We start from the raw sequence: 13540 nt of genomic DNA, 5'->3' as shown, positions 1-13540 counted from the left end.
TGCTAATACCTATGCTATCTTCAAGAATGCTTGGTGGCAGTATCGGAATTACCTGAAGAAAACGTACTTCACCGGCAAAGAAACTCATCAAATTCCCTTACGTTCTCCTGAGACACATTTACTGGACGATGACTGGGAACGCCTTGTTCTGTACTGGTCCCGGACCAAGAATGTGGTAAGGTCTATGAGCTCATTTTCTATTTTTAAGTATTATATTCTTGCGTCTTACTATACTCTGTTCATGTAGAACAAGTGCCTAAACCTGAAGAACAACTGTTCTAATTTAAGATTCCATTGCTATCACAGTTCAAAAAAGCGCTAGGTGTTAATTGTGCGTTTTGCCACCGTCTTGCGCTTTACTGACCAAAGCGCATGCTTATGCGCAGTTATGCACAGATTATGCGTAGTTATGCACAATGCGTTTTGCCAACGCCTAGAGCCTAGGCGCGCTTAAGCGCTCGCTTAGGCGCGCCTTTTTAACTATGATTGCTTTGCTCTTGTATCACTGTATTTACTCATACAAACTTATTTTTTAAATTGAAGGATCCAATCGAAACTCCAATGGCACAGCAGGTATGTTCACGCATGTTTCTTTAACAGGTTTGCTCTTATCAATAGCTCTGTTGATTTCAATTTCAATTGTGTATACAGTTGACTTTCATATCATGCACATTACTAGCATCACAACAGAGCCAATAGTGTTGTTGTACATGTAGACCCGTGGTACCCATCAGAAATCTTGTTGTCCCGTGTAGTTTTCCACGCTTTGTATTCTTTCACTGCTGCTTTGTCTTGAACTGATCTGATTTGAACCGTGTCTCTATTTTGATTTGGCAAGACAATGCAGTGACCATAGGACATAGATATATGTTTGTTTGATACTTTTATTATGTACTAGTACTTGGCAATAGAATACTTGGTAGTTTAATCCTCTCCACCTTACTAATGAACTGGTTCACCGAAATGAGTTTCATATACTAGTACATGCTAAACTTATTATGTGTCTGCTTGTTTCTTCTTTTAGAATGCTGACAGAATATTGCGGAAGAGTGCCTTATTAAGCAATGGTAAAGGAAGTAATGCAGATAAGGTTCAGGATAGTGACACATCCTTGTTGGTCTCCAACAAAGCTGATAAAACAGCTAAGGAAGACTATCTTGAAGACAGCGAGACAACCCCAAAGTCCTGTCTTGGTTTAGTGTTCGAGTTACTGGCCACTACCGCTTGCACAAGCTATTCAAACTCACTGTCTGAATCAGTTTGGTTTCTTGAGTCTCAACTACAAGCTGAAAGACATCGATCAGCTGTGCTGCGACAAGAAGCGGAAGGACTGCGGAAGTCCCTGGAGCATTCAGATGCATACTTTCTGGTGCAACAGCAAGCATTGGAGGATTTTAGCGCCAAACAGGACAAACCTAATCAGCTTGCTAAGCTTATTGCCAGCATGGTGGATACCCAGGATAACGTTTCTTGAGCTCTTCTGAAATTGTTTCAGTTATGCTCTTGTTTTGCTGCCGCGTTTATTTGCACTGGTGGCCAATTTTGACGGCCAGTGTATGTAATGTGCTGCTTTGTTCCCTATATTTGCACTGGTGGCGAACTTTGATGCCTAGTGGATGTAATATGTGTAATAGCGGTAATAGGCTAGCGTTAATTGCTTGCTTATTTATTTCCTTATTGTCTTGTTTAGTTGTTTGCTTGTAGTCACTGCAGTTCTTTTTCTTTTTTTTCTAGTGGCCACAATAGCCTATTTTTGGTAACTAGGCCAAAATAATCGTGGCAACACACGGACTGTTGTAACCATGGGCCTCCTGCATGTCGTATGATCCATGGGCCTTCGTCCAGCCGTAGGATCCATCGGCCTTCTATACGGGCCTTAGGGTCCATGGGCCTTCTACGGGCCGTAGGGTCCATGGGCCTTCTACGGGCCATACGATCCATGGGCCTTCTACGGGCCGTACTATCCATGGGCCTCATACGGGCCGTAGGATCCATGGGCCTTCTACGGGGCGTATCATCATTTCGCCAATCATGAGCCGTACTATTCGTGGACCATAACGGGCCGTTAATAGGCCGTATTTGATAACTCTATGAAAACAGCCCAACGAATTTTTTTTAACATGAAAACGGCCCAACGTATTAACGGTCCGCAAACGGGCCGACTGTAACGACGGGCTGAATTTGGCCCATAAGCAGAAAATGACAGTAACGGGCCATATGTAACCGAATGCTGCAAATGAGCCCAAGAATCAATGGGCCCTGAGAAGGCCGAAAGATAACTTGGGCTGGAAACGGCCCAATGGAATAACGGGCCGTTAATGGGTATAAAGTGATACACTGTTCATTACGGGCCAGTTTCACCACGGGCCGTTAATGGGCCAAGAGTTACAAAGGTCCTCATATGGGCCGAAAGAAGTCATGGGCCACACATGGGCCGGAAGTTAAAACGGGCTGAATCATATTGGACGGCCCAGATGACGCTACTGGGCCTAATTCGGATAGGGCGTAACGGGCCCTGGGTTAGCGGGCTGTAAATGGGCTATATGCGAACAGGCCGTTAACAGGCTTTCCGTGGGCCGGCCCGCCACCTTTTGACCAAGTCAAATGGGCCGGCCTTTTCACAGGAATGAGCCTCTGTTGGGTCGTGCCACGTGTCGCCGTATCATAGGCGCCTTCGGTCCAATGAGCGGATGACATCTGTCCCAACGGTGAGCCGACACGCGTTTCCTCCAGCCAATGATGATTTTACACGTGGAAAATCCCCATTGGTCGGGGCTGTTAACGGGTTACCGGACCCAAAACCCGACCCGATAGCTTAACGGCGTTCCGTTACGGTGGATGCCACGTGTCGGTCACCCTTGACGAAAGCACTTCTGTGACGCGCGATTTATCGTCATGGAAGTGGACACTTCCGTGATGATAATTTTGGTAATGTCATGGAACACTTCTACGACAGCACATGTATGACTATCTTGATTCTGTCATAAATTTGTCATGGATGTACATGCATGACAAAAAACGCGACCTACTGTGACAAACACGTATCATCACGGAAGTGTATTTTTTTTAGTGATTGATCTACTCTCTAAAATATGAGACATGTACACTTAAAAGAGGTATTGCACAACTTTACAAGCAACTCCATTAAGTTTCATTCTAGGAAGACCAATCAGACGCCAAATGTTATCCAGTGTTTGATCAAGGAGCTAGGTGATGCGTCCCAGTAACAAAGAAGCGCCCCGAAGCAGGATCTTGAGCAGCATAGTAAACTGTGCCAGGGCTCGCATGGTTGTGAACCCCCTCATACATCGTCACTACATAGTTTGCGTCGTCTTTATCTCTCTCTACCCTCTTCTTCACGTAGCACCCCTCCGTTGAACACCGGTAGTAGTTCCTGCAGTGATAATAAATGAAATTTAGATTAAATAAAGTCTTAGGCTATTGAGGACGCACCTAAGACTGTTGTGAGGCCATGGACAATGAGGTCCTGAGGGGCCTAAGAAGCAAGAAATTTGCTAGCCCATTGCTCTCATAGCAAGAGATTTACACTAAGAAAAAGTAAGAGGTTATTTTTCCTCTATAAGAAGTAATATTTGTTTCTGGCAAAGAACTAATAGGGGAAATTTAAGACTTGCCAACAAATCCTAACTGATTGATGGATCAAGTGTAAGTTTGTTTATATAGACATGGTAAACGTGTACAACAAGATTCAAATATTTAGTGACATATTTCTGGTAGATTTTAGTGTTCACCCCTCAAAAATTTATTGTAAAATCAAAGCTCATGACATCATAAAAGATGCAACGGGAACCATGTGCTACACAAAAGTTTTACGAAAATTTCACAAAACATAAAACAGCAATTTGTCTCATTACAATGTAGAACTAGACACTTCCGCAAAATAAAATAAAATCGTGGAACTAGACACATATGTTAGACAACAATAATTTGCACCAATTGAGATTTCTATGTAGATGTCCAAAGGCTATGCCGATCAAGATTTATTTATACCTCGGTCAACTCTACAAGCTTTAGGATCAGAACCCAACAATAACTCAGATGGTTACCAATTGAAATTATGTGTAAATTTTGTGTTGAATTTTTTTTCGAAACGGATGAAAATTTGTTGTTTAGTAAGAACACTCAAAAAGTCTAATTTCGCAATTGAGCAGTCACACATTTCCTAGCCTGAAATTACACATATTTTTGTGCAACTTACATTAGATATTGTACAACTCAGGCGACCGAGGATAAGGATTTCTCGAGCAATTTACATTTGATTGTACATCTTAGACGGCTTAACAAACAGGGATTTCTGGATCGACAGAAGAATAGCAAATTGAGACCTCGAATTCATCTTCTTTTTCTTTTTTGCCGAGAATTCATCATCTTTTTTCCTAGCTACTTCAAACACTAAATCTCATCATATACAATCCGTTTTTCTTTAATTGGTCACATCCAAACACGATCAAATCGGGTCAAACATCATCGAACTAAAGTCACGGATCTAAATGTGGATTTGATGAACTAATTATAAGAACAAATAAATTATCATTTGGGAAAACCTAAAGGGTCCATCAACAAGCTAGGATTTTTTTCTTCCTTTTTTAAGAATGCTTAGCCAAGCAAGAACCAAGCAAAATGCAACAGAATTGTTCCATCAGCTACCGCATCAGGCTGGTCCATACCAGCTGACCTAGAAACTAGGCCAGTGAAACTACTGGCTGGAAATCATGAACCATGGAAGATAACTGGAGAAATAAACACATTAAAATTTTAGCTATTTCACCCAAACGTATGGTCATCACACACTTGGGTAGAGCTATAGTCCATGCCAATTAACCCCTTCCTGCACCCTTGAGCTAAACTTTTCCAATTCAATCCAAAATTAAATTTATTCGTTAGTTTTTTTTTGGATGTAATTTATTCGTTAGTTTTGGGTACCTTGGGTTAGGGCTGTTCTTGACAGACTTCTTGCCGTACTTCCTCCACTTGTAGCCATCGTCCAGTATCTCCTCCTCCGACCTCGTCCGGAACGCGATCTTGCCGCTCGCCGCCACCGCGGACGCCCTACTGAAATTTATGCCCAGAACAATCCCCAAACCGATCCGATCAAAACTCTGCACGCTCTTGTGTTTGTGCATATATGCGACTTGATTCACATCACAATGTGCATCTTGGTCTTGGCATGCATGCACGAACTGAGTCATATAAACTCACCTCGTATGATCACAGTAGCCAACATCCGGCACGACCGCCGCCTCAACCGGCAGCGGCGCGCCGACCGTGCCGGGCACCCCGCCGTCGTCGGACAAGTAGTCCAGGACATCCAGCTGCTGCTGAAGCACCCCGGGCCCGGTGGCCGCACCGAAGGCGGGAGAGCTCAACGGGGCTCCGGAGCTGTACGGGCAGCCGGATCCCGGCGGCGGGGGAAACGCCATCGAGCGGCCGACGCCGGCGCCGTGCGGGTGGAAGCGAAAGCGATACGCTGTCCCGACTCCAGCTACCGCCATGCGTATGCCGATGGATCAGTGCATGGGGAGCTAGTACGACAAGCGGGCGAGGCGTCGTATATTTATAGCGGCGCGACGTCGTTGGGCGCCGGGCTTTCGCGGCGAGCTTCCTCCTGCTGGTCCCGTCTCAGCGGAAGCTTCGGCGCGCGCGGGCGCCGTCTCTACGCTGTGCAAGTAGCAGTATGTGCGACAGCAGCACCCGCACGTTTCGAATTGTTGCCTGCTACGCCCACGTATGGCCCTATTGTCTTGTCTCGTTGTTTGTGCATGGGGGGCACGGCTCAGCTCTGACAAATCGCAGGCGCGCGGTTACACGTACGCTTCGCCTACTACTGATGCTCGCCGAGGCGAACGGAGATGGATACAACGGAATGTTAGGTGTGCAATGTCGATCGACAGCGACGACGGGCGCTGTGCCTCGACGAATATAGTATGAGTAAGCAACAGAGACTGCGTCAAGGCGAGTCTTTGAAACGTCAACTATAACTAGTTTGCTCTTTTCATTTTCCTTTTGGCAGCAAACCTCTAGTTTGCTCTTGTTGTATCCATCTGTTATTATTGCCACCAAAACTCGAATAGCTCTGAACTGTTATCTCTCTCCATTTCTTGCCCATGAATGTATTCCCACCTCCTTTGCTTTGGGGCCTGAGCTTGCCAGATGTTGACATGTTGTAATCTATACTACTTGCATTCTTTTCCGATGGCCACATGCAACAACTAATGTCTTATGTATGTCATGTGTTAGTTTAGCAAAGCTTTAGATAAAATTCCCCATCATATGTCACCGACAGGTGGCCCAAACCACTTGTGTGAGTGAGGAGTGACATGTCATTTATCATACCTCCTGTATATACACCGAGAAAAAAATGATGTTTTTTAACTACCAAATGCCTGCGCTAAGGGTCAAGATTTGTTTTTTGGGGGTTTTGCTTATCCTCATGCAACTGATATTTTTTCGATTCCTACATTTTCTCTCATGATGACTGTTTTGAGTGAGAAGTGACGTGTCATTTATCATATTTCCCGTATTCACACCATTCTCTTCGTGGCATCGCCGGCGGGAGCAGGTTCGAGACTTGACCAGTTCGGGTGCGGGGTGCAGGAGCGAACGCCAACGCCGGAGAAGGTAGGGGTTTAGAGGGATTGTCGGGGAGGTGCGACACCCCGACAGAGGGGACGCGGCGAGGTGGTGCGGTAGCGCCGCCAGCCTCTGGTGGTGGCAGCAGGCAATCCGACCTGGGCTGGAGGGTGGCCGGAAAGGAGAAGGTCGCGGCAGGCGAAGGGGTATGGATAGCATTTGCGGGCTACAAGACGGCCGTTGAATGTCAATTAATGGTCCAAATGAAAGCCACCGAATCCTTTAAAAAAAAGGCAACTCAACATTGCCCCTTATTTATTTATTTAACATTTTCTCTCATGAAACAAGCAGGAACGCGCCTCTGGTGTACTAGTTAGGGCATAGCCAATGTGTCGCCCCAACTGGGTGCTCCGCAAGCCAGCTAGGCTCGGGTGTCAGGAATGGCTATCTCGCAGGGTACTAGTGTCGCCTGCAGAAGAGGCGGGTGCTTCAGGGAAAATGCTAGAGAAAAAGAAAAAAAAGGGGTGAATTAGCAGCAGCCCATTGTTTATCTCCTGGTAAATGGGTGTGTGAATGAGGAAGGAAAAGTGAAATAAATGGGAAAAGTAAGCCAGAGGAAGAAACAAGAGACCTATGGGCTGCTGATGCTTATGTTGGCTGATAGTTACTCCCTCCGTTTCTTTTTAGTCTGCATATAAAATTTGATCAAAGTCAAACTTTATAAAATATAAAGTTTGACTAAGTTTATATTAAAAAATATCAACATTCACAATATGAAACCAATATTATTAGATGCGTATGAAATTAATTTTCATACTATATAATTTTATTATTGTAAATATTGATATTTTTTATGTAAATTTGGTCAAACTTTGCTTAGTTTGAATTCAAACAAATCTTATATGCGGAGTAAAAAGAAACGGAGGGAATATATATACGAAACGATGGCTTCATAGAGGACATGACACCACCGTCTAGTAATGCTTTCATAGTCCATGCCCTTACCAGTTATCATGCCTAAAATAAACAATGACTAACCAAGTGTGGAGGTTAATTGCTGAAAGCATAGGAAAGCTCACCCCAAGATGAGTGCTGTCTTGGCAGAGTAACCTTTCATCCCAGGTCAAGAAATGGAAAAGCGCTTCCTATTTATGAAACCAGGACCCCACTGAGGCCGTAGAAGCTAGGCGCATATGTGGATCTAGCTAGTCTGGTAGGCACACACGATGAGTGAGAGTTTGGGACCTTTCTATTCCCATCATTTAACTTTGTGAACATTAACATGACAAGCACAGCCTCTAGCAGTGACCCAATTCGAGGGACACTATTTGCAGGTGCTCACTTTTGATGTCGTACGTCCTTGTCGATTTAGTTCGCTGTGTTCCCATATATACACTGCTATCGTAGATTAGCACCAATCAAACAGAGAGTGGCGATGGAGCGGACGAGCTCGCCCGCTCTCACTACGTGTACCAATGGGACAAGGGCGTGTCGGTTCATATGTTGAATGCGATCGTAGTCAAACAGTAACATACGGTGCCGCGGCTGACAATGGATAACGTTTGGCGACCGTTCGGCCCGTCACACAAACGGCGGTTTCGTTTCCACCCCGCACCGCCCACCTCCCGACACTTATAGTAAAAAAAAAATCTATCTCTTCAGCCGCCGCACGAGGCGAGCAACTCTGAGCTACGGCGATGGCGGAGGCGGGAGGGAGGCGATGGGTCAGTCCGGATCCGCCACCGCCCCGCGGAGGTGAGCTGCGTCGCCCGGATCCGCCGTCACCGAAGCAGCCGCGCCGCCGGGATCTGCCGCCTCAGTAGGCTGACGGCTCCCGAGCAGGAGACGCGCCGCCGCGAGACGAGACCGCGCAGCCGGGCCGCCGCCGCCGCGGCTCCTGGTGGCGGAGAGGTGCTGGCCGGGGGTGCTGCTGGTGGCGGCACTAGGTTACTCCTCGGGAGCGACACGGGAGTCGGGGGCAAGCCCGTACAACTTAAACTTGCACACACAAATCATGATATCACAGGATACCAGATGGTATGAGCCGGTGTTATTGTCTTCAGTAAATAGTTTATTTTCCCATGATGAAAGACTCATACAAGGTTTATTTTTGTTGTTTTTTGTTCCTGTCATTCTAGATCATGGATGGGCTGCATACATGTGGGATATGCTGAAGAAGGAGATTCATGTTTTGGACTTATTGTGTGCTCAAGTTGCTGGAGGAGTGCAGCGGCATATGATCCACCAGGAGGCTGTCTCACAGATTCACTGCATTATTCAGCTGCCTATAGTGAGTTCTTTGCGAAATGACATTGTCTAGCTGACAGATGGAAGGGCAGCTTCCCCAAGATAATGTGAAGCCTGAGCTAGATGATTTCCCAACTACACTCAAATTCAGATAAACATCAAGAACAGGAAGGGAGTTGAGGAACTTTGCTTAGGGTTTGTAGCACTCAAAGAGGAACAGGTTGAGCCAGCCGGGTCACGGCGGCTGGGGTTTAATCCTATTACAACTCTAGATGCCTCTACCGATCTCCAAATCCTGGCTTTATAGCAATTACAAAACAGAAAGTGAACTGAAAGGTGAAGTTGTTGGACGATCAACAGCGATCCTTGACGCGACGGCTGCTGTCCGATGAAAGATCAACATCTCTCAGCAGCTGCCTCTGGCGCGAATCGATAAGTGGAGGCCAGCATCGTTGGATGTGATTCAGACGGTGGAGTTTGAATCAACAGCTGAAGCGATAACCTGCAGTTAACTGAAGATGGTTGTTGTCGATCTTCAGATAAGGGGCCTGACAGATAACGCACGATGTTTTCACTAGGTAAATGGACATTTTTATCACAGACCTGTGTATGTCATAAGTTTTACTTCTGGAGACCTGACGAAGATTCAAATGTTATGCCCTTTTTTGCAGGGACGAGTCTGGGATGTGTATGCTTCATGCAATCAGGCAGTAAGATGGGGATAAGATGATGTGGTCATTGATGAAAGCTTCATAGTCTGTTTAACTTTCTTACTTCTTTCATAAAATTGTTGGATGAGAATTTCAGCAGCCAGAGCTTGGATGCTATTTTGGCTCTGAAATCTGCAGAAAAACTTGGCCACTTCTCAGCAAATAGCTGTTTTTGAGGTATTTCGTTTGCATGATGAGCACCGAAATTGTGGCTGACAATGCGTTACGGGCTGCTCTAGAAGACAATGAGGAATGAGTGTTATCGTCAATGCTTATGTAGTGTGCAATTTGTTCATCACCTTGTGAGGGTTTGGACGGTATGTTTAGTGATCTAAACGCTCTTATATTTCTTTATGGAGGGAGTACTTTTTATTAGGATGGAACTAGCAAGTACGTGGATCTTCTAAATGACTTGTTAGCTATATTGTGTATGAAGAGTAATGCACTCAAATGCTGATCGACGAACCTCCTTTTTTCTGAACATTTTTTTTATGATCAGCTTTTGGTCAGTACAAGGTGTTGATTCAGCCAATTCTATATATGTCTCTCCACATGGGAATCCAAAGCTGTGTCTGTGATGTGGTTGTTGGGAGGGCAATTTGAATTGTTTTTTTGGAGGGGGGGGGGGGGGGGGGTGGGGCACAGGTTTGATAATTTTTTTGAAATGAACTTTGAAGAATGTTCAAATCTTGCATGAACCTGTGATCTCAGTGATACTCATGCATATTTGACAAATTTAGCGCAGCTGTATTTTAGTTGATAGTGATTTTGCAAAAGAGAATAAAGAAAAAACAGATTTTTTGGATTTTGTCATAAACTTTTTGTTTTTTTCCTGGGTGGTAGTAGCTCATTGAGACTAATATGCTCGCGGAACATTTTTGAGGGATCGTTTGGCAGAGACTGAGCGGCCGTGAGAGAGCGACAAGTGGAGTAAAATGGAGTTTTTTTTTTGCAGGGAGTAAAATGGAGTTGGTGGCAAATCCCAGCCCGAAGTGGAGTAAAATGAAGTTGGTGGCCGATCCCAGCCCATCTACAACCCATAACCGGCGTTACTTGCCGTTTGCACAATCGGCACAACGTCAGCTCCTCCCGTCCATAATAGGCATTAAATGAGGCGCGTACATGCCAAGCAATACAGCGTATGATGCATATCCTAGAAAGAGCGGACGGCTCGTGATAACGTGACCAGGCGAGCTCGTCCACGCCAATGAGTTTTCGCAATCAAACATCGCTATTTGCTATTTGCCTGGAAACTGCCAGGAACATACACCAGACAAAAGAATCGCAGCCGGTGACGTCCATTTTGTATTGCCGGTCGTTTGTGTTAATCTACATGGGCAACTGTAGGCTGTCGGCGAGTAAAACGTTTTTTTTTTTTTTTCTTTTTCGAAAAGGAGGTTGGAACCCGCGATGCACACAATCAATTCTTACGAATTAAGCAGAGCACAACCAAATGCCACCACCGTGGAACCATTACAAGGTATGAAATAGCACATATGACTAAGCCAGACTTCTTGCGGAATAAACGTCTTTAAGAAGAAATACACGTCCTTCCGCACAATAGAAAAAGAAAAAGAAATACACGTCCTTGCGTCATCGTTGGTATCGTTCTATAGTTGTTTTTCATTCTTCCAGGAAAACGCATGGTCCTATTTCCTATAGTTGTTTGAGGTAATGAGGTAAGAGTATCTATAGCCGGACCTTTCAAACACGTCTTAAACGTCGGTTTAGGCCGTCCGGTCACAAAATACGACCCAACTAAGGCTCTCAAACCGCGGCAAATGTTCGAGCTGACCGGCACCCCTCATATCCAGCCCAAATGTACGGTGGATATGAGGTGGGCCGGGCGTCCGCCATGTCAGCCTGGCCCACCGCTGGCCCATCCCGACCCCACAAAATCCCCCTTCGGAGTAAACCCTAGATCACTTCACTCCGCTCCCGATGCTCCCTTTTTTCCAATCCGTACAATCCTTAGTGCCGGCGAGCATGTCCAGCACCGGCAGCTACTCCGACGACAGCTCTGGAGGCGAGGACGAGCTGGCACTTCGTATCGCGCTCTAGCGCTTGCGGGTCGATCAATGCGGGCAGCAGCTCCGGGTCAGGTGCGACGCCACTTGTCGTCCGGCGCCGCAAAGCCGAGCCCAGACTTCCCGCCCCGCGCGCGGATCAGCGAGGCATGCCCAATCGGCGCCGCCCGCCCGACGGCCTCCTCCACCTCTGGCCACTGCTCCGGGCGGGCAGCGGTGGGTTCTAGTGCCCGCTCCGCCGGTATCGAGGATGCGGACTCTGGAGTCGGAGGCACGCGCCGCCCACCGTGAGAGGCAGAGGGCAAGGGAGATGGGGGGCGCGTACGACGCAGCTGCGTAGTCCGCTCGCCCTTCCCGCGTGATGCCGGTGCCCGACGAGGAGGAGCGTCTCTTACAATGGGTGTGCCGTCGTTTTACCACAGCGGAGACGGACGCCCGGAGGCTCCGGAGGATCAACGCCAAGCAGCTCCGGCTCGACATTGAGCAGTCCGAGTGGGAGGTGCGGAGGCGACGAGGGTGGCCAAGCTCAAGCATAAGCAGGCCCGCATCGTTTGGTGCTTGCACGGTTACATCGTCATCTTCGATTCCTCCTCCTCCGACAGGTCCGACTCCGACGGCTCCGACATCGACCCACCTCCTGCCGCGGACGGCTACAGCAGCGCCGGTGACCGGAAGGGCAAAGGGCCGGCGAGGAAGTGGTGAAGCTCGACCCTCTCTTTTATATAATCTAGCTCTAGTATCTAGTTAGAATGTGTCAGGTCGTTGAACTGTGTGAATTTTGCCTGTTTGGTGATCTTCTGATGATGTTTATGTGAATTATATCCGTTTCGTATCGGTTTATATGTCCGTTTTATGTCGATTTTGATCATTTCATGATATACGTACTACATTTGATGAATTTGTATGGATATAGAGTGCCGAATATGAGATACGCGGTTGTAGATGTGTGAATTTAGGAACTGCCCGGTCACTGTCCACGGACACACCGGACATGTCCAAGGGTGTATAGAGTGCCGGATTTCGTAAGTCCGACTGTAGATGCTCTAAGGAACAGACCATGCATGCAGATGCAGCAGCACGAGCATTGAAAATGGAGTGCTTCTCGGCACCCGGGGTACGTCGAGGGAAGTGAAGAAAAACCGTACCGGACGTTGCTGCCATCCCATACAAGCACGAGAAAGCATCGACAGCGACGATAGTCAAAAAAGAGAAGAAACGCACTTGCCCTTGTGGAACCACCAAGATGATCCAGAGGTCCACTTTCACTGGGGTCTGGAGTGAAACAAGTTAGTGGCTGCTCGGCTCCCGTAAAGAGGACAAGCACCGGAACTACCACAGTGTAAGTAGGAGTATAATCTTTAGAAGAAGCACGGGATCAAATACTCCATGTCCACGAGGAGAAGTTTCAATATGTGGCTCGTGTTTTTTAGTGCATGCCACTCACTACCTTTCTTTCTTTCTACTACTAGTTTCCTCCTCGCCGCCGCCCCGGAATAGTCTCTGTCGCGGTCCAAGCACGTGGGCATGCACTTGAGAAGGGCCTCACTCGGTCCAAATTCCGGATCCAGCCCAATCCATTGCACACTGTTTTAGTACATGTAGGTACGTACCTTTCGGTTACTCAAAAAAACGGTACGTACCTTTCGGCAAAGATTTTTTTTCCCAATTCAGTACTCCCTTCGTTTTTAGAGATTTTAATATAGACTACGTACAGAGCAAAATGAATGAAATTACACTATAAAGTACGTCTATATATATCTGTATGTAATTCATATTGAAATCTCTAAAAAAACTTATATTTAGAAACGGAAAGAGTAGTGCTTTTCTTGTCTGCATTCCATGATTACCCTCCTAATCTTTCGTCGTTGTACTTCATGTCATGCATGGTCTTACGCCCATCTGTGGCAGACAAAGGCCCTGTTTGGTTCAGCTTTTATCGATGGATTTCGCCGCCGCGCAGCAGAA

General features: G+C 46.7%; 1 protein-coding gene across 2 annotated transcripts; it reads right to left on the bottom strand.

Moving 5' to 3' along the window:
- Positions 1–3047: 3047 nt before the first annotated feature.
- Positions 3048–5530, bottom strand: LOC109781126 (uncharacterized). 2 transcript variants are annotated; one of them, XM_020339715.3, is made up of 3 exons: positions 5221–5530; positions 4945–5073; positions 3048–3394 (listed from the first exon to the last, which is right to left on the bottom strand). In XM_020339715.3, the coding sequence occupies exons 1-3, from the start codon at positions 5511–5513 to the stop codon at positions 3199–3201; spliced, it is 618 nt and encodes a 205-aa protein (XP_020195304.1). In that variant the 5' UTR covers positions 5514–5530; the 3' UTR covers positions 3048–3198. The 2 variants fall into 2 exon arrangements, with proteins under 2 accessions (XP_020195304.1, XP_020195305.1); XM_020339716.3 differs by having other exon boundaries at positions 4945–5070.
- Between the last annotated feature and the right edge of the window lie 8010 nt (positions 5531–13540).

The sequence above is a fragment of the Aegilops tauschii genome, chromosome 3 (assembly GCF_002575655.3).
Source record: "Aegilops tauschii subsp. strangulata cultivar AL8/78 chromosome 3, Aet v6.0, whole genome shotgun sequence".
Taxonomy (NCBI): Eukaryota; Viridiplantae; Streptophyta; class Magnoliopsida; order Poales; family Poaceae; genus Aegilops; species Aegilops tauschii.
Note: the sequence above shows the minus strand (reverse complement) of the source record. Positions and strands in the feature narration are given on the sequence as shown.

Excerpts from the sequence above, each read along its gene's own strand:
- LOC109781126 (XM_020339715.3), bottom strand. The coding sequence starts at position 5,513 with ATGGCGGTAGCTGGAGTCGGGACAGCGTATCGCTTTCGCTTCCACCCG. Across the intron at positions 5,074-5,220 it reads GGCTACTGTGATCATACGAG|TAGGGCGTCCGCGGTGGCGG; the intron begins GTGAGTTTATAT and ends CATAAATTTCAG. Across the intron at positions 3,395-4,944 it reads AAGAACAGCCCTAACCCAAG|GAACTACTACCGGTGTTCAA; the intron begins GTACCCAAAACT and ends TTATCACTGCAG.